The sequence below is a fragment of the Arachis ipaensis genome, chromosome B10 (assembly GCF_059453495.1).
Source record: "Arachis ipaensis isolate K30076 ecotype BB chromosome B10, ASM5945349v1, whole genome shotgun sequence".
NCBI classification, from domain to species: Eukaryota; Viridiplantae; Streptophyta; class Magnoliopsida; order Fabales; family Fabaceae; genus Arachis; species Arachis ipaensis.
Genome location: NC_142435.1, coordinates 36,058,803 through 36,080,654, shown reverse-complemented (window position 1 = coordinate 36,080,654; position 21,852 = coordinate 36,058,803). Strand labels below are relative to the sequence as shown.

General features: G+C 31.0%; 2 protein-coding genes across 2 annotated transcripts; one reads left to right on the top strand and one right to left on the bottom strand.

The window, feature by feature from the left end:
• The first annotated feature begins 8,714 nt into the window (after window positions 1–8,714).
• On the top strand, window positions 8,715–15,274 carry LOC107622863 (anthranilate synthase alpha subunit 1, chloroplastic). Its single transcript, XM_016324917.3, has 11 exons — window positions 8,715–9,043; window positions 11,290–11,474; window positions 11,560–11,749; window positions 12,765–12,916; window positions 13,156–13,271; window positions 13,357–13,603; window positions 13,699–13,755; window positions 13,885–14,037; window positions 14,296–14,376; window positions 14,486–14,572; window positions 14,735–15,274. The coding sequence occupies exons 1-11, from the start codon at window positions 8,842–8,844 to the stop codon at window positions 15,056–15,058; spliced, it is 1,794 nt and encodes a 597-aa protein (XP_016180403.1). The 5' UTR covers window positions 8,715–8,841; the 3' UTR covers window positions 15,059–15,274.
• A 151-nt stretch (window positions 15,275–15,425) lies between these two features.
• On the bottom strand, window positions 15,426–20,821 carry LOC107622862 (uncharacterized). The gene is made up of 5 exons (XM_016324916.3): window positions 19,817–20,821; window positions 19,525–19,648; window positions 18,045–18,159; window positions 16,336–17,448; window positions 15,426–15,957 (listed from the first exon to the last, which is right to left on the bottom strand). The coding sequence occupies exons 1-5, from the start codon at window positions 20,016–20,018 to the stop codon at window positions 15,691–15,693; spliced, it is 1,821 nt and encodes a 606-aa protein (XP_016180402.1). The 5' UTR covers window positions 20,019–20,821; the 3' UTR covers window positions 15,426–15,690.
• Window positions 20,822–21,852: the final 1,031 nt, after the last annotated feature.

Here is a 21,852-nt window from a genome sequence, read left to right as displayed (position 1 = left end):
ATTAATCCTTCAAACCTCCCAAACTCTTGTCAAGATCCAAATAACTTGCCAAAACTCACTCCAAATAAGTAAAACAAAAAAAAATAATTGAATGAATTTAATGATTCAGATTCATACAATAAGAACATAAAAGGAAGAAAAAAATAAATCAATGAAGCAAATTCATACCTGAGACTGAGGCTCCATTGGAACTCTAGAAGTGGAGGATGAAGGAGAAGATAGAGCACCACAGTGCTGACGACGACGCTGACTCGCTGAGACCCACGCCACTATTGCCTGCTAAGGACGACGCCACTGAAGAGAGAGAACGATGATACTGAGCAATGAGAATGATGATGCCGAGCGGCAATGGAACGACGCAGGTGCCACGACGATGGCAAAGAGAACGACGACACTCTGAGGCTGAGAACGAACGACTCGAAGAGAGAAGAGAGATACTGAGAATAAACGATAGGGAGAGAGAGGCTAAGAACGATGCCAGGAGATGGGCTGAGACCGGCAACGAGTGCTAGGTTGAACGGTGACGGTAGAGACCAGAGAAAAAGTGGAGTAAGTGATGGTGGTTCTGTGGATAAAGAGGAGAGTGCAGTGAGTTTACAGGGGAAAGAAATTAGGATTCTAATAGATGAATTTTAAAAATATTTGTAGTAAATGTAAAAAAAATATTATTATTATTATTATTAAACCCTATATGGATCATATTTGTAAATTATTCATTGTGCATATCAAAAAAGTTTAAAAGACTTGAACTTATTAAAGACAGACCCACTAAAATTATATGCAGAGGACTGGCGTCATAAATTATTTACTTGGTTTTTCTTAGTTGACAGAATAAATACTAAAAAAAGATTGTATAGATTAGATGCTATTGAATAAAGTGATAATATTTGTGTATTGTGTAAAAATGATGTTGGAAATTTATATCATCTATTTTTTAGTTGTGAGTGTTCTTTACAGGTATGATGTGTCTAGTTGAGTGCCTCTAGTAGACTTTTGTCTGTTTCAGATATAATCAAACAATTATTTAAGAGTTGAACAAAATTGCCATCTAAGAAGAAAGAATTCAAGAAATGGCTTATCGGTTTCTTTGCTATTATTTGAAACATTTGATTAAAAAAGAATCAAAAAATCTTCTAAAATAGAGAATAAAGTGTAACAGATATTATCAACAGGTCATCTAGAAATTACCAAGAATAGAGTGGGGTTAATCTATTTTATTATTGAGTCACCAAAAAAAACTATTTTATTATTGATGACACTGCTAGAGATAATAATAGATTATGTCTTTTAATTTTGGTTTAATTTATTTTCCTATCTTTTATAAGATTAATAATAAAATTAGTCCTTAAAAGATGAGTCATTTTTTTAAATTTGTCCTTGAAAAATTTTTATCAGTAAAATTTGTTGGGAATAAGGAGTATGACCACAATCCAATCAATCATGTGTCAAATAATTTGTTATTATTATTATATTAAAATGTTAATATAATAATGTCCTTGATTAAATTTAGAGATTTATCATTGTGATAGTGATCATAATATTGAGAGATAATTCTTTTATAATTTAATCTAAATTGTTCTTGGTCATAGGATTATTAAAAAGGACATTAATAATCCGAAAAGATCAATATATATAATGGTCTTCATTGGATGAAGATTAATAGATCTCATTTATTAAATTATATATATATATATATATATATATGGTGCATATAGAGATATAACCATTGAACTGACTCACTTTGAGAATTCCTAATGGTTATAATTACCGTATATTTGTCAATGGGATATTCTCAAGATGAACATAGTAATAGAGTTTTCTTTGACATGCGACTGCATAGTAATTAATAATGTATTTATTATACTTTAATTCCGGACACCTAATACCCTAGGGTGCTAGTTGAATGGATATTGGATATGATTTAAATACTTGTAGAATTAATGATTAGTCAATAAGAAATCCATCAACTCTTGGTAAAGAGTTTGAGCTCTATGATTATAATGATTGAGATGAATAAAACCTTGGCCAAGGGAATTGAATGAATGAAGAAATGAATTTCTTAGGTCATTCACGGTTCATTATAATAATGGTAATAAGTTAGAGTTTGACAATTAAACCATACTCTAAAGGTTAACCAAGAGCTGGAAAGATGGAAGGAATTATACTTTGTTCTTCTAAGGTTCTTAGTAAAAATATATTACTTCATACTATCGGGTCGTTGAGGAGTGTTGCTAGATGCCAACCTTGATTAGTAAATTTAGTATGACTAATTTACTACCCGCTTAGTATTGAACCTATGGGTCACACACTAACGAGTGTTCTAATATTTGCTGTAGAATTATTTAATTATTAATTTGATTCGATCAAATAAATAATTATATTAATTCAAATAGAATATTATTATATTTTTTGCTAGCACCAAGAATATAATAATAGTATGATAATTGAGAATATTAAATGAGATTTGAGAATAATTAGTTATTCTATTTCTAAATTTGAATTATAAATTTGGATGAAGATCCTAATTGATTCTATTTTAAATTGTTATGATATGATTCATAAAATTTAAAGGAGTCAGATTTGGAATTTAAGAATATGATTTAAATTTGAATTGAGATTCAAATTTAAAATCAGTAACAAATCTCATACCATATATATGTATGCCAAGAGTAGAGGACGATGATACAGGAGAGAATAACAAGAGTTTTATTCCTTTACCTCTACACACATAAATGTATGTTAGCCTAATTCTTGGAGAAGAATTTTATGGCGTGCAAAGAGTTGCAAGAGGTTTCTCAATTTAGATCAGATGTCCCTTGGTCAAGGAGTTGACAGCAAAAGTTGGTCTCGGTGTGGATACGCATAGCACCTTCGTACCATCGAAGGAGAAAAGATTTTTACTAGTGTACTCAAGTATTTAGATCTGATCTACTATATATTTATTATTGGAATAAAAGTTTAAGCACAAAATAGATCTTTAAGGATTACTTCCTTTTCTTCCACTGCGTGTTATGAACACATGGTAATCCTTCAGTGGTATCAAAGTTTTGGCATTTTTGTGTTTAAATTTTTATTTCTATTTTCTTAAAGTTTGTGGATTAATAAGATTAATTCAAATTATTTTTTAAGCATGTGATGTATTTATTTCCATTGAGATGGTTTTCTAATAAATTAATAGTTGATTTATTTTAATTATTTAATTGTGATTAAATTATCATTTTTTAATATAAAAGGTATATTTATAATCAAATATTTTATTTAATTTTATTTATATATTAAATTTTATTGTGATTTTGATTACAATAAAAGGAATAAGATGCAAAATATCTTTTGTTTGTTTCTTATATATATAAGTGTATATATAAAGGTCAAATTTGATTTGATAATTTTTTTGGCTAAACGTTAGTACATGAAAAATCAAATTTTGATTTGATTGATGTGTTTTGAACACTATGATTTTAGAAATAGTTTTTCTAATATTCTTGATTATAAAGAGCGGCCTGACAATCAGGAGTTTTATTTTTCAAGATAATAATCAGTATATACATTTGATATATTAAGGATTTAATTTTATATTTTTACCTAGACAACCTGGGAGTATAAAATTTAATCCATAAATACTGATGAAAAAATTTTCTAACAATTGAGATAAATCCTAAAAGTTAGAAGATTGCCAAACAAATAAATTTATCTCTTGTTTACAAGGAACAACTTGACAATCAGGACACTTGTACTCAAAGATAGAATTTATTTATACATATGATGATGTATAAGGAGAACTAATTTTATGCTTGAACCTAGACTACCTAGGAGTATTAAATATAATTCAGTTAAATAATTGTCTGACAACCAGATAATTATTTAGGATTATAATTGTATGAGATACAATTTAATCATGTTTATTTAGAATAGGGATGAGTAACAACTTGATAACCAAGGTACTCATTCATGATTCTAAATAATTTTAGCAGAAATATAGATTTCTTAATTTACTTTCATATTTTAAATTTTAAAATATGTCCATCTTTCGTATGGCAAACTTGAAAGTAATATATTGACATTTGAGAATTGTTCTCATGTATGAAAGGGTTATCATGGAGATGATAATTCTATTAAAATAATATCCTCTAATAAAATTATTTTTTGAAATGGTCAGAACTTTTGAAATATTTGTAATATTATTTTACATGGGTTGTTTGGACAGTCATAAGTTCTAATTTCAAAGGCATTTCTCCACTATTTATTACAAAACATCTTGAGAAGATGTGGTGCCCAATGTAAGATAGTATGACTATCAAAGATTTTATTTAAACGAGTGGGAATATTGGGCAATATATTTTAAATTAAACAACTTTAGAAGTTGGAATGCCATTAACCAAATGATTTTAGCGAGAATTGTTCTTGCAAGTATTTTTAGATATTTGTTACAAATAATTTATAATTTTCTCTAGTATGATTAAGGTTTGTGGTCTTTTTGGAAAAGCTCAATATGAGTATTGAAGATGCGTATCAAAATTACTCTTAATGGTTGGTTTGACCAATAATAAAGATATTGAGTATTTTTTATTATAAGAGTTTAAAGTCTCTAATTATCTAATTGATATTCTATTGAATAGAGAATGAGATTCTCTCTATGTACAAATACTAGTATTCTATGTACTTCATTATGTTTAAGAAACAAGGAATTTGATTCAGCTACTAATCTTTCGTTAAATATTTGGATTACGTTTTAGAAACGTAGCTAAATTAACAAAGTTATTCACTAAGTCAATTTTAAACCCACATGAGATGTGGGAAAAGGCATAAGCTAAAACTCAAGAACATTAGAGTTTGGAGATGTCTTATATGTGTTAAGAGATTACACAATAATAGAATTGATATTAGGTCTAATAAATGAAATTTATTGGTTACCTTAAAGAAATAATGAGATTATTTTTATCACTCTACAAAGTGTCTATGATAAGAGGTTAAACTCCTATTTAGAAAAGGGATTCCATCTAAAAGAAAGAGTGGGAGTATAATTACTTTTATTAGAATTATATACCACTCAATAGAGGATATACTTTCTCCTAAAAGTATAAAAGGTTTGATCGTCAAACTAACTTTCCGAAAAAGTAGCCTATTCGTATAATGATACAATTCTATAAAGATAGATCTAATTGTTACTTAGATTTTTTATTATCATATTCAATAAGCATTGTTCCTAAAATAAAATTATGCACTATTGTAATAGGAGATTTCATATTTTGAGAAAATGTGATATTTATAATGCATTAGGTGTATCTTGTAAGAGGTCAAGTACATGTGCTCAAAAGTTAAGGTGTTTAAAGTCAACAGAGTTTTTGATAAATACAAATGTGCATTGAAAAATTATACACATGATTGATTGGCTCTAGTGCAAGTGGGAGATTATTGAGATAATAGTATGCCCAAGGTTCAATCCATCATGATTGGCTCTCGTGCAAGTGAGAGATTGTTGGGAATAAGGAGTATGACCACAATCCATCAATCATGTGTCAAATAATTTGTTATTATTATTATATTAAAATGTTAATATAATAATGTCCTTGATTAAATTTAGAGATTTATCATTATGATAGTGATCATAATATTGAGAGATAATTTTTTTTATAATTTAATCTAAATTGTTCTTGGTCATAGGATTATTAAAAAGGACATTAATAATCCGAAAAGATCAATATATATATATATATATATATATATATATATATATATATATATATATATATATATATATATATATATATCTTCATTGGATGAAGATTAATAGATCTCATTTATTAAATTATATATATAGATGGTGTATATAGAGATATGACCATTGAACTGACTCACCTTGAGAATTTCTAATGGTTATAATTACCGTATATTTGTCAATAGGATATTCTCAAGATGAACATAGTAATAGAGTTTCATTTGACCTACGACTGTCATAGTAATTAACAATGTATTTATTATACTTTGATTCCGGACACCTAATACCCTAGGGTGCTAGTTGAATGGATATTGGATATGATTTAAATACTTGTAGAATTAATGATTAGTCAATAAGGAATCCATCAACTTTCGGTAAAGCGTTTGAGCTCTATGATTATAATGATTGAGATGAATAAAACCTTGACCAAGGGGATTGAATGAATGAAGAAATGAGTTTCTTATGTCATTTACGGTTCATTATAATAATGGTAATAAGTTAGAGTTTGACAATTAAACCATACTCTAAAGGTTAACCAAGAGCTGGAAAGATGAAAGGAATTATACTTTGTTCTTCTAAGGTTCTTAGTAAAAATATATTACTTTATACTATCGGGTCGTTGAGGAGTGTTGCTAGACGCCAACCTTGGTTAGTAAATTTAGTATGACTAATTTACTACCCACTTAGTATTGAACCTATGGGGTCACACACTAATGAGTATTCTAATCTTTGCTGTAGAATTATTTAATTATTAATTTGATTTGATCAAATAAATAATTATATTAATTCAAATAGAATATTATTATATTTTTTGCTAGCACCAAGAATATAATAATAATATGATAATTGAAAATATTAAATGAGATTTGAGAATAATTAGTTATTCTATTTCTAAATTTGAATTATAAATTTGGATGAAGATACTAATTGATTCTATTTTAAATTGTTATGATATGATTCATAAAATTTGAAGGAGTCAGATTTGGAATTTAAGGATATGATTTAAATTTGAATTGAGATTCAAATTTAAAATCAATAACAAATCTCACACCATATATACGTATGCCAAGAGTAGAGGACGATGACACAGGAGAGAATAACAAGAGTTTTATTCCTTTACCTTTACACACATAAATGTATGTGAGCCTAATTTTTGGAGAAGAATTTTATGACGTGCAAAGAGTTGCAAGAGGTTTCTCAATTTAGATTAGATGTCCATTGGTCAAGGAGTTGACAGCAAAGGTTGGTCTCGGTGTGGATACGCATAACACCTTCGTACCATCGAAGGAGAAAAGATTTTTACTAGTGTACTCAAGTATTTAGATCTGATCTACTATATATTTATTATTGGAATAAAAGTTTAAGCACAAAATAGATCTTTAAGGATTATTTCCGTTTCTTCCGCTGCGTGTTATGAACACATGGTAATCCTTCAAAATTAATCTTTCAAATATTACAAATTAATTATTTTTATTCTTCAGTCACTTTACTAATAACATACATAACATTTAACATTTAACATTTAACATATCTAATTAAATATTAACTAAATATATTTATAAAAATCTATCAATCTATTTTTTTTTTCAATTACGTCAACTCTAATTCCAATATAACTTAACCACTATGTTGATATAGACTATACTTATGATTTATATATTCTATCTAACACTAAATGGGTTTTTATATATGTATGTCCACATAAGGATAATGACTTGTCATTATTATTTTGAGATAGGCAAAGAGATTTAGATCTAATCAAAGCTTACTGGGACTCGACAAACACCATACAAGTATACAACTATGCAAACATAAACGAATAACATAAGAAAGAAAAAAAAAATAAAACTAGTAAAATCCATTACGTTTATTAATATCAGATCAGATAAGTTTGTCTACTTTTCAATAATGTCACCCTTTTACGTATATACTAAAAATTAATTATTATTAACTATTTATATATAATATCTATTAAAATATAAAATATATATTAAAAATATTAATCAATACATATATTTATATATAAATATATAATAAAAAATTTAATAAGTAATTTTCTATATAATATATATACATAATATCTTTTAAAAAATGTCCATTTAAATTTCAAAGACGAGAGAGAAAAAAAATCTTGTACTAAAATAAATAATTTTGAACTTTCTCAAATTATGTAGTCAAATACATTTATGAATAACAGTGAAAAGAAACCCAAAAAATTAATTACATAAGATATACATTGAATTTCTCAAATACAGCAAGAAAATCGTTTAAACTCTTGAAAAGATGCACGCACCAAATTGAATAATTGATAGAAAAAATCGTTTTCCAGAAAAAAAGAAGGAAATTAATCTTTTGGAAATTATTTTAATGCATTCTCTATTCCTACTTTATTTCTATTTCTAAGAGTAAGAGTCAGGGCCTCACATTTGAAATGTGCCTTCTCTTTCTTTTAACTTTTTTCCCGTGGAATATAACAAACAACAGCAATATAATAATAATAATAATAATAATAATAATAATAATAATAATTATTATTATTATTATTATTATTATTATTATTATTATTATTATTATTATTATTATTATTAAGATTTTGCTATCCTGTATATTAAGAGTATAAGTTAAATATATTATAAAAAAATTTAATTTTATTGATTACAAAAAAATTTTTTACGTTTTTAATACATAAAAATAATAAATAATATTAAAATATTTTTTTTATGATATGTTTAATCTATATTTTTAAGATATAGGATAACAAAATAATAATAATAATATTGCTGTTGTTTGTTATTAATGTGTGGAATTAAATATATTTGAAAAATATCATGACTGGAATAGAAAATCACTGAAAAAAATAATAAAGATTCATTGCCTAAAAAAGAATGTGAAAATTCCAATGTACTAATAACTGAGAGACCGATAGATATAACTTCTAAATGCTTCCATTGGAACTCTGCAACTTGTACTTGCTCCCTTTTTTTTTTTTCATCATCATATTATAGTTATCTGAACTACCGATCCATTGATTCTTGTATTCTTCAGTGTCACAACTGAAAAGAGAATAACACCACCACCACCACCACCAACAACAACAACAGAAGCCTCAGTTCATTGAAAAAAAAATGCTGTCTGCAACAGCTTCTATGTGTCTGAATTTGAAACCACAACAAGCAATATATGCAAATGCCAATTATCCAATGCATTCCCTAAGATTCTCTCGGCGGTTGGTTCTCTCCGGCGGCCGGAGTCTCACTAGGCCACTTCCCTCAGTTACTCTTACATTGAGGTGTTGTTCTTCACTCTCAAGTTCATCATCATTCTCTGGTAAGTTGGTATTTGCTTCTTATTTTTTCCCCTGTGTTTTATACCTTTTTGTTGAATTCTCTCTTATTTTTGAACAATAAAAAAATGGGTAGATGATTTGATAGTAAAGTTCTAATCTTTACTGCATGTTTAAATAGAATCTTGTGATACATGATATAGCTGGGTTTTAATTCTATCACAAAGTTGTCATCTTTATTGCTGCATGAGTGCTTTTTTATTTGAAAAGAAGTAATATCTCAAATCGATGTTGAATAGAGATTTTTATTAGGATAATTTAATTATCAACAAATTTTAACCACCAAAGTAACCTTTTAACATTTTATTTTTTTTAGACAAATTAATTTTTATGTCAACTTTTGATAGAAAATTAGATAAATTAATCTCTATTATTTAATAAAAATATAACCGTCTCAAAAAATTTAAAATTTTTTAGATTAATTTCTCTATATAGACGAATAATATGATATGAAAAATAAATTGTTTAAGAAAATAAAAGTTTAAAATTGATTTAATGATCAAAATTTCTTAAAAACTAAAATATGGGATTAAAATTTTTTTAAAAACTGATTTGAAGTATTTGTGGGATGATGGCATGAAAATGGGTGCTGTAAAGTGTTGAGTTTGGAGGCAACTCCAAATTTAAGTATGAACAGTTCTGGATAACTGAATGAGTCCCAGCAAATTCGATTTCTTTGGTGTATTTGGTTTGGGGTAAAAGAGTAAAAACGCTGTCATTTCTGAAAATTTAACCCGGTTTTCATACATGAAATTTCGTCCCTCCTGATTTTACTGCCATAGGGAAACACGCTATACTTACTATTTAGTAGGAGTAAATGGTCAAATAAATCTCTAAAACATCATTGTTTTTTTAAATAAGTCTCTGAAAATTTTTTTTTAATTAAATTTATTTTTTAAAAATTTTAAATTAATCATATTAATCATTTCATCACTTTTTTTTGTTAATATTATCAAAATTTACTAATATAATACGTTAAATAACACCCCAATATACACCTAAAGTTTTAATTGACTATTATCATAATAAATTTATAAAATTATATCAAATTAACTCTAAAGAGATTTCAATGTCTGAAGTTTTCTTTTTAATTAGGTTTTGACTTGATCTAATTTTATAATAAGTTTATGAAATTAAATCAACCTAATTAAAAAGAAAACTTGAGGTATTAAAATTTGTCAATTTAATTTGATTTAATTTTATAAATTTATTATGTTAATAGTCAATTAAAACTCTAAATGTGTGTTGGGGTATTACTTAATATGTCACATTAGTAAATTTTGATACCATCAATAAAGAAAGCAATGGAAGCACTAACATAATTAGTTTAAAATCTTTAAATGACGAATTTGATTAAAATAATTTCGAAGATTAATTTGGAGAACTAGTAATCTTTTAAGAATTAATTTGACCATTTACCCTTCTTTAAATTACGATCTGACTCCTCTAAAGTTATATTGTCACTTTAGAAAAAAAAGTACATTATTAATCACCATTGAATTAAGATAGTAAGACTCATAAATAATAAAGAGAAGTGTTAGGGACTCAACAAATTTTGTAATTTGTAGCCATCAATTAACTATTATTAGTGTCATTAATGGTATGAGATTTTATCCAATAATATGAGATTACTTACTTTTCTTTTGCTAGTTAAATACAGGTCAAATTTTAATAAAAGTGCTACCCCTAAACTTTCTCAATAATAAATATTACAAATTTAAAGATTATTAAAACACTACTTCATTATTTTATTAGTGTGGTCACCTTAAAAGATTTTTTTCTGTAATTAATATTGTCAAATGTGACTTTTTATTCTTACCTAAACTCACTAAATGGGACAAGAAAAAAAGTACACGTAAAAGGATATTGTCACACTTGAAAAATTTAGAGGATTTGTTTCTAAAAATTTATGTGGATGAACATTATTTTCATCCATAAAAGTTTCTGTCTAATCTTTATCCCAACCAAATACACCAACGATTATATATAATTATGCTAAGTGTACACAAAATATTAATAATCGCTATAAGATATATATCAAAATATATATATATATTAAAAATAAGTTACACAATATATATATTTATACTAATTTAGTAATTAATTGTTTATGTACACATAACATTTTTGCCATTGCGAATGACATATCCAATGGTTTTGGTTTTGTAACTCTTCACATGTACAATTTTAACATTTTTAGTATTTGACTAAGCATGTACTACTTTTGCAGTTGATGAAGCAAGGGAATTTGTTGAAGCTTCAAGAAATGGGAACTTGATTCCTCTCCAGCAATGCATATTCTCCGATCAACTTACTCCGGTTCTTGCCTACCGGCTTTTGGTTAAGGAAGATGATGGCGAGGCTCCCAGCTTTCTTTTCGAGTCTGCAGAGCCTACTCTTGATTCCTCGAATATGGTGAGTGTGTTTTGTCATGTTCATCATTTTTTCTTATAGTTCTAATTTTGTCTGTTACGCAAAGTAATGGTTGGATTGAATACAGGGGCGCTATAGCGTTATAGGAGCTCAACCAAGTATGGAAATTGTGGCGAAAGAAAATAGTGTTACAATAATGGACCATGAATTGGGGAAGTTAACTAGAGAGACTGTTGATGATCCTATGACGATTCCTAGAAGACTCTCGCAGGGTTGGAAGCCATGTCTTAGTAATGAACTTCCAGATGCCTTCTGTGGTAAGACAGTCTATACTATCAAATGTGTTATATGATATCATCTTGTTAAGTGTACACCAAAAATCATCTATCCGTATAAAATCTATATTAAAATATAAAATATATATTAAAAATAAGTTCACACATATTTATACCAAATTATATAGTGGTTGATTTTTTAGTAGATGATTTTTTTTGTGTATATAATATTTTCGTATATTCATTTATTGATTGCATTTAAATTACTAAAATGGTATCCTAAAATTTATATTATTGGTAAAAATATCCAGTAAAATACAAAGAATAAATAAATTCAAAAATATTTAAAAACATAAAAAAATAACAACCATGCTATATTATACTAAAACTCCAATAATATAAAATACATATTGAAATATAAAATACATATTAAAAATAAGTTAAACAATGAATGTATCCATACATAAATACAAAGTGGCTGATTTTAATGTATAAATAGTATTTTTGTAAAAATAATCTAATATTAAATATATTTTTTCAAAAAAGTTAAAAAATTAAAATTTCATCATTTTAGGTTAAGTTTTTTTTATTTTGAATAACCAAAAATTAAAAAAAAATCAAGAAATAAAATTCTGTTCTAATTTTTTTTTAAATGCAAATGTCCTTTGCTAAATATAAAAGTCGTCTTCCACATATAAAACAATATATATGTTATTTTTGTCATATTTTAAAAACTTTCTAAGATTTATTTGTCTTTGATATCTGTGGGATTATTTTAGTCACACAATATAAACTCTGGATACAATGTTGATAGTTTATCCAATTTCAACATAGATTGATCCTTTTGAAACCAATGCGTTCTTCCCGGTCTCGGCAAGCGCGGCTATATTTCTTGAAAAAAAATAGAGAGCATTATATCAGGCATTCCTTTCTCTTGGAGAGCTGAAATCTTGTTGAACTATGGTTCTGAAATTGAAATCTTGGTTTATAGACTTTGTTCTACAAATGCTTAAACTGCATCATATCAATATCTAAACTTCTTAAGCTGCTCTTTTAGGTGGCTGGGCAGGTTATTTCTCCTATGACACAGTTCGTTATGTGGAAAAGAAAAAACTACCATTTTCGAATGCTCCGGAAGACGACAGAAACCTCCCGGACATACATCTCGGCCTCTATGATTCTGTGGTTGTGTTTGATCATGTAGAGAAGGTAGCAGCCTTGTTTGCTTGCTTCACAAGTAATATATCATGTAGCAAAATTTCTTCCTTATCTTTTTGTTAGAATTTTATTCATTTATTCAAGAAGGTAGAAAAAAGTCTTCAAGTTCATTGTTCTTGTAAATTCCTTTTCATCGGCTAATACTGATGAGAAAGAACATGAAAATACTGATTCATAACTAAAAATTGTTCACTCTTCATTCAATTTTTTACTTGTTCTATGCTCAACAGAAAACATATGTGATTGTTTGGGTGAGGGTTGATCAATTCCCTTCGGTGGAGAGTGCTTACAACAAGGGAAAGGAACGGCTTGCAAAATTAGTCGCCAGATTACAGGATAGTAAACCGTAAGTAATTCATTCTTGCATATCATCATGCGCCGGTTTTTATGGTCCAGCAGAAGTTAATTTGAAATTTGGATTTGCTTGCTAGTCCGAGGCTGGCTTCAGGCTCAGTGAATTTGCATACTCACCATTTCGGTCCTCCTTTAAAAATGTCAACCATGGCACCTGAAGCATACAAGGAGGCAGTCCTTCAGGCAAAAGAACACATTAAGGCAGGGGATATTTTTCAGATTGTGTTAAGCCAGAGATTCGAGCGAAGAACATTTGCTGATCCGTTTGAAGTTTATAGAGCCTTGAGAGTTGTGAATCCAAGTCCATATATGACTTATTTGCAGGTTTATATGCAACATCCTGATATAATTCTTCATGTAATTTAATTTTTTGAAGTTCAGGTCTTTCATGTCACGCTCTCTATATATTTATCAAACAGGCTCGGGGATGTATTTTGGTCGCTTCAAGTCCGGAGATTCTTACGCGTATAAAGAAGGTATGTTTTTCACAATACTTGATCACTAAGTTATTTGTTGTAAATCTTAATTGAATCATCTTATGTTTATTGAATTACACTGTCATTTTATGTTATAGTGGATACTTATTTTGGTCTTGATATGAACAGAACAAGATTGTGAATCGTCCGTTGGCCGGGACGTGTAGAAGAGGGAAGACACTAGAGGAAGATAAGCAGTTAGAAGTGAAGCTCCTGAGTGATGAAAAGCAATGTGCAGAGCATGTCATGCTGGTTGATTTGGGACGCAATGATGTTGGAAAGGTTTGCAAAATATATTCACTTCTGTAGTGGGAAAATTCCAGCCTTTTTGCATTCTCTTAATCTATAATCTCCTCCTCTATTGGAGTTAAAATTTTATTAAACTTCAAAGTTAAATCAATCAATATAACATTATAGAGTGTGCATATATGTAACTTCAAGAAAATAACATATTTTGTGAATATCAACCTTAGAATATTATCTTGAATCTTGAAGAGGCAATATGTCCGATGGTTCTGATATCGGAAATTCCTTCTTTAGGTATCAAAACCTGGTTCTGTGAAGGTGGAAAAGGTTATGAACATCGAGCGATATTCGCATGTCATGCACATAAGCTCGACGGTGAGAATTGAGAACCATCTCTTGTTAAAGCCAGGATATTATATGATGTTTCATTGCTATTGTGTAGTTTCAACAAATAATATTAACATAAATGCATTATGTATTAAAGGTTTCAGGAGAGTTGCAAGAACATCTTACTTGCTGGGACGGCCTCCGTGCTGCTTTGCCGGTTGGAACTGTCAGTGGGGCACCAAAGGTTCATAGTTTTCTTGATATCTATTTGACAATTTACAATTTTTTTTCAAGCCTTGGATGCTCTTGAAATGCATGTTCCAGAAACGTCTACAATTCATGCTTTGGAGGTCCGTTGCTTCTGATGATGCATACTTCATTTTAACTTGATGGCTTGAGCATGCAGGTGAAGGCAATGGAGCTAATTGATAAGTTGGAGGTGGCGAGGCGAGGCCCTTACAGTGGAGGATTCGGATACATATCTTTCACCGACGAAATGGACATCGCTCTAGTTTTGAGGACAATTATATTTCCAACCACAGCTAGGAACGACACAATGTACTTGTACAAAAACTTGAACCAACGCCACGAGTGGGTCGCTCACCTTCAAGCTGGTGCTGGTATAGTTGCGGACAGTGACCCTGATGATGAGCACCAAGAGTGCCAAAACAAAGCTGCTGGTCTTGCTCGCGCCATCGACTTGGCCGAGTCAGCATTTTTAGACAAATGAGATCTCTGGTTCCTGCTATGACTATATGTTCTTAGAAATCAAAATTTAATAAACATCCAATACAAATAGGATTACAGTACGTTACAGGGAAGCTCCATACATAATTTTGAAGTTCCTGAACAGTACTATGCATGTTGGATGAGAGCTCTTTCGTTTGTCTTTCTATACAATACATAGATGTTTCTTTAAATTAATACCGATAAAATTGTATTACAATTAAGTCATTGCTTTTGAATGTTTAAGATTAAAATTAAGAAGTTTGTAAATTCTATTAAAATAAAGTCAAATTTTAAACGTATGGCTATCCAATACCCTTTCTATCTTAGGCTCTCAGGGAAGTCACCATGCATTTACAAAAAGATATAGCTAATGGATTGAAGATAATGAGCCAAATTTCCATAAAATAGAATATTAACCTCAGCTTGTTTCTGCCTCCATAACAATGACATACAAGCAATCTACCTAAATCAGAGATACCCATTACATGATGTTACATCACTTTCAATAAGCTTTACATAAGTAGAAGCAATGTTAGCTCCATATGCAAATCCGATATGGCTGAAACTAAGGATAAGAACACTGGTACTAATTTGTAGGTATATGCAGTTTCCTATGTGAGAACGTAGAACAGTTTACCTGCCTCTTACACTGGCAGGAGACTGGCCACATCTCTCGCTGCCTATATCATCATCTACTTCACTACTATCTAAACAAAGACCATTTTGGTTTACACTCACTTCAGAACTGGCGTTACTGCTTGTAGCATGAGGAGATCCTGAAATGCCTGAAACACTAATTGTTCGACCACGCTGAGGACCTGACCTCACGCTATACAAAGAAGAAGCTGGAATGTTTGTCATTAATGGCCGTAAATTGCCTGGAATTGTTCTCCTTATATCCTATCCAATGAGAAACAAGTAAATTGGTGAGAGAAGGATTATATTGCTAGAAAAAATCTATCCAATTCAATAATTAAGCAAAATCATCATAGAATGGGAAATGGATTCTCTCAATTGTCAAGCATAATCTCTCACTATACACTCTTTAAATAAGACTAAGAGAAAAAACATGAGAGAGAAGATATTATATCGTAAGAAATCGCTTGACAACATCAATTGAGAGAATCTATTTCCAAAATAGAATGAAGGTACTTTGATGCCATAAAATCTCTCAATCTTGAAATGCCATGCACTCACTAATTAACTACAGATTGCAGCATTGAAATTTTTAACATAGTTATTTTCATCTAGTGCATAAAATGTTGGGAAGATACATACCATGTGCCTAATAGCCATATCCAAGGACTTCTTTGAAAGTGTTCTTCCAAAGCCCGAGCTATCTGGAGATGAAGTGGACTTGCCAGACAAATTACTAAGGGGAGAGTTTTTGTCATCAGACATTGGTGGTGCTAGTTTTCGCATATTTATTACCCTCTCGACCATTTTGTTCCCTATTACAACAGGACTGACATTATCATTCACTTTGGAATGCCCACGGCTAACTGCTGGCATAGAATTTCCGCTGATGTGAGCAATTCCATTGGATGATCGCCCCCTTGAAGGAGAACACGATTGCCGTCTGGGTCTTCCAGTGGAAGCAGGCTCAATAGATGAAGACCGAGAAGTAGGTGCTCCAGGCCTGCCCCTAGTTGCTGACAGTGGCCTATCAGGAAGTGTTGTCCTTAGGTTGGGTGGAGCATCAAGTGAAAAACCTGGCATTTCAGATGGCTTCCATGGTCTAGATCTCACTGTTGGTGAAGTGCCACGTGACGGTACCGGCTTTGATGTCACAGGAGCTGGCTGCCTTGATGTCACAGGGGCTGGCTGCCTTGATGTTGCAGTAGCAGGCTGCCTTGATGTTGCAGAAGCTGGCCTGGAGTTTGAAGGAATCTTAATTGAAGACGAAGAAACATTGAGTTCACTTGATGGTGTCAATGGTCGCCGAGTAGGGGTAGATGCTCTTGATGTGGACCTGGAAGGAGGCAAAGTAGGTCGGCTAGTTGGTGTTGATGATCTTGCTGTAGATCTTGACAAAGGGGTAGAGGATCTTGATGGAATGGTGGATTTAGCTGCAGGAGTTGCGATCTTAGTAGCAGAGGTGGAAGTCTTGGTGGCAGAAACTGCCGACCTGTTTGTGGAAATTATAGTCTTGGATGTAGGAACTGTAGTCCTAGATGAAGATAAAGTAGCCCGAGTAGGTGTTGAAGGCCTTGATGGTTTTGAAGTTGTGGTCAAGGTAGGACGGCCAGTAGGAGTTGCAGGCCGTGATCCAGGACCTCCTGACGAAGATGGCCTCCTTGTTCCACCACTTGAAGAGCTCAATGGGGAGGAAGCTGATTGTTTAGATACTAAGTTTGTCCTGCCAGCAGGCTCAGACTGAGGATTTGCCAACTATAAAACCACAAGGAAACAAATATAAGGAAAAAAAAAAAAACCTGAAACTAAAACAGACAACCAAGCTTTATCCCAGTTCGTGGCATCAGCAAAATAGAAAAATCAATGGCATTGGACAAATGTTTCAGCAAAGCACTAAAAGAACCCTACTTTATTATTTAAAAAAAAAAAAGAGTACAACAATAGAGCATCAACAATTTTCTTATCCTTATAAAAGGTAAAAACCAAGACTTATAAATTGACTCGAAGATAACAATGAGATCAATGCATATTTGCCATAGTGCGACACTCAAAGCAAGGGTTCTTAGGGAATACATATAATAAGTCATTTCTAGTCAAGCATTTGACTATACGGTAGAAAAACAGAGAAATTTGCTTGCACATTTTTAAGCAAATCACCTTTTTCAGCTTAAAGTCAAGTTTGTCAATTGTCAGGATACTGCAAAATAATGACATTCAAACAGAAGTTCACTCAAAATACGAACTTATAAGGAAAATTACAATTTCATTAACAATGTCAAATCAGACACAAATGGTGAATGCCTGCCATTTGATTGATAAGACAATTCACATGATCTGAAGTAGCTGCTTACTCTAGATTTTACTGCTGTGGGACGTGCAGCTGGAGTTCCAAGCTGACTCATAACAGTCTTTCGAGATTCCATCTCCAGAGATGGAAAAAGAGGAGTACCAGGAGGAGTTAAAAGCCTGAAAAGATTTACAATAACCATGATAAGTGTCAATGCAAACAAAAATCATCACTAGCATATACATAACTTAAACAGGCGAAGTCAGTAACAAGTGTAGGAGGACAGATACTAAATTACATGTGGTAACAGAAACCAGCAATATTAGTAGCAGGATTACCTATTTAATTTCCAGATAGTTTAATTAATTTTGAAGCTTTTGTTATAAGTGGTAATTTGGTCAGTTTTAGAGTTCTGATGTCTTATTTGTAAACCCAAAAGATTCTTAACTGTGCTAATGGGTTTCGAATTGCATTCTTAACTGTAATTTTGGGACCAATAAAAGAATTAAGCTAGAAGGTCATGTTATTGGAAAGATCTTAGCAAGCATGGTAAAGCCTAAGCGTTGTCCCAAATGATTCATCCATTGTATGGAGACCTTCTTCTTGAATCTTGAATGCGGAATAATTAAGAATCTGTTGCTTTCCAAATTGGCTAACAAATTCATTTCTCATCAAAGCATATAAGTTAGCCATATGCTTCTCAAATTTTATTATGGGGACTGCCAAAAAATCGACTAACAATGCCTTTATCATCATAATTATGAAAACTTAAAAAGTGGATAAGCAATTGAAAAAAAGTGTATAGTCAAATAAAGAAAAAAGCAAACACAACCTCATCATCCCAACCTACAACTAATTCTTAACAGTTTTTAAAGATCTTTTTAAAAAAATTTTGAAATTCTTCCATTATTCTACATTATTCTCTATTTCTTTGGGAGATGAACAAGAACTCAGATTCATCTTTTGAGAAAGAATTGCACAAGCTGTTGTTGCTTCCAAGTTGAATTAATCTTTTTTCAGATATCAAGAGCTTCATTTTATCATTTTCTCAAAGAACATAATGTGTGCTGACTTTTTGTGAAGAATTTCAAAGCTACTCACTTGAAGAAAGTCACTATTTATAATCACATCAAGCCTTAAAACAAGCAAGGTTCAAGGTGGAAGGGACATCACATCTAGTTCCCCCAAAAAGGAGGAAACTCAAATAACAAAATCAAAATCCATATACTTATAAATATGAAATATCTTTTGGTGAATATGGAAATGAAAGCAGGCAACACCAACAATGGTACCGTGTATAACTCAGAAAAATATGACAATAGTGCAAATCTATGCAAGACAGGGTCGAATACCGGCAAAAAACACTGTTAAATTGAAAAACAATGCTTAGGGATCTAAGGTCCCATAAAAAGGAAAAAGAAATGCCAACAAAAGAAACTTAAAACTCCATAATTGACACTAATAAACACAATGGCAATTGGCAAGCAAGATAAACGCGTTGGATAAAAATTAGGCAAGCCATAAATAGAAAGGTAAGAACATACCAGTCATAATCATTTTTATCATTTTCAGAATTGAGAAAATCATCAGCACCGGTCTTCCTCATAGGTGCCGGCGTTGATGAAGAAATGTTGAATATTGGAGAAGTACTCAGATTCGAATTTGAACCTGCAAACCATTAAAGAAATTACTGAGCATTATGCTGTTCTTCACCAAACCTCGAAATAATTACTTATCCAAGTTCAAAGGCCACTAATCTCAGTCAACTAAAGTCATCTAAACATTAGAAAATAATTAAAAAAAACAACGAAGAAACTCTGAACATGAAATCTATACCGAGAGCTGAATCGAACTCTTCTGAGGTGTGAAGCAGAAGATCGTTGCGCTCCTTCTCGCGTTTCTTCATCTCAAGGAACAATGCGAGTTCCTCGTCCTTCTCTTTCGCGGCAGAAGAACCCCTCAAACCCCCAAATTGTTGCTGCCTCTGCTTCAATGCACCTTGCATTTGCGATTCTTGAGCCCTGAAACTGCGATTCATCTCCTAAAATCGAAAACTCCACGAACCCTAGGGGCAAAATAGTAACTACAAAAAACCCTTCTAAAAAAGCCCCAATCCAAAAGCCACAAGAACCTAACTCACTTCTCTTTTTCCTTTTTCTCGGTAACGTCACCCGAAAAGAAGGTTCCAACAACCGAACGCAACGGGAGCTGAACGAGAAAATGAATCTCTCTCTCTCTCTCTCTCTCTCTCTCTCTCTCTCTCTCTCTCTCTCTCTCTCTCTCTCTCTCTCTCTCTCTCCCGAAGTTCGAATCTGTTCGAGAAAATCGAAGATGCTCTTTTCTAGCTGGAACAAAACGGCATTGTAGCTAAAAAAAAAAGGAAAAACTGAAACTCTTTTACAGTCTCTAGAGAAGAAGCGTTGGAGCTGAAACCGCCATTGTCGCGTGGCGAAGGTGAGAATGAGAAGCGCGTGAGAGAAGAGAGAGATCGGGAAACGTAAAACTTTAGCTAACCGGTGAGGAGAGAGAGAGATGAGAGTGAGAGAAAGGAGAGAGAGGAAGTGGCACTGTGTTGTAATTGCAAAGGAAGGTTGGAGGGCAAGATTGAGAATATAGGATGAACAGAAACTGTAACAGCTGTTGTTGGTCCTGTCTTCTGACGCCACGTTTTGCGTTGGGGTGTGTAATTACAGTAGTACCCCTTATGCTGTATTCCTTGTTTTGAATTTTAGCAATGGTGTGTCTTTGTAGCCATTCGCATTCTTGTTTATGCCCGTGAGACGGTGAGAGAGTAGGCTTTGACGAATAGTCTTAATTGTTTTAAGTAAAACTTTTAACCCCGCCAAAAAAAGAAAATAAAAAATAGACAATTTATATTTATACGAATAAAACAAATAGTCAATTTTTGAATGAAAAATATATAAATTTGGATGTACATGTACTTGCGTTTAAGAATTCGATTAATATATAACCAGTTATAAATAAATCAATTTTAAAGTCCAGTTTGGTAAACAATTTAATTTTAAACTCTTTTTAAAAAATAATTTAAATAATAAATGATTATATTAAAAGTAGCTTATAAATAAGTTATTTTATATTTTGATTTTTAATTCTAAAAATATTTATTTTTTAAAAATATGATAAAAAGTATTAGCATTATGAGAGAAGTCATTTTTTTAACTTCTCTATAAGTTTTTAAATAGCTTCTTAGAAAGTCACAATTTAGTTTTGAAAATTGCACCAAACATTTATATTACTACTTTTCATAAGTTAAAAACTCAAACAAAAAATTACTTTTAAAACTTTTCAAACCGTCCTAATTTTGTTATTCAGTTTTATCCTATTCAGATCACTCTCTCGGTTATGAATAGCATTTTCTGTGTGTAACTGTGTATAACATTAACATGTATACTGAGGGAACCCGGAAAAATAAGGGTTAAGTACTGTTTTGGTCCCTAAAGTTGAACGTAAAAATCGAAACCGTCCCTCATCTAATTTTCGATTTAGAATCGTCCATAACGTTTTTTTTCGTATTAAAATCATCCTTATAATTTTTTTTGGACAAAAATACTCTCACCACTACCAACAATTACCTCTTCCACCACCGCCACAACTAGCACCAACACTACCGCCACAACCAGCACCAACACCACCACCAACACCAACACCAACACCACCACCAACACAACAGCAAACAATAAACAGAGATCAATCAGCAAACTTCTTCCATCAACAGCAAACAACAATTCAGAAATCAAGAAATTCAGAAATCAAGAAAACCAACAACAATTCAAAAATCAAAACAAGAACAAAATCAATCAATCAACAATGACTCAACAAATCAAAGATTCAACAAATCAAGAAGCAGAAGA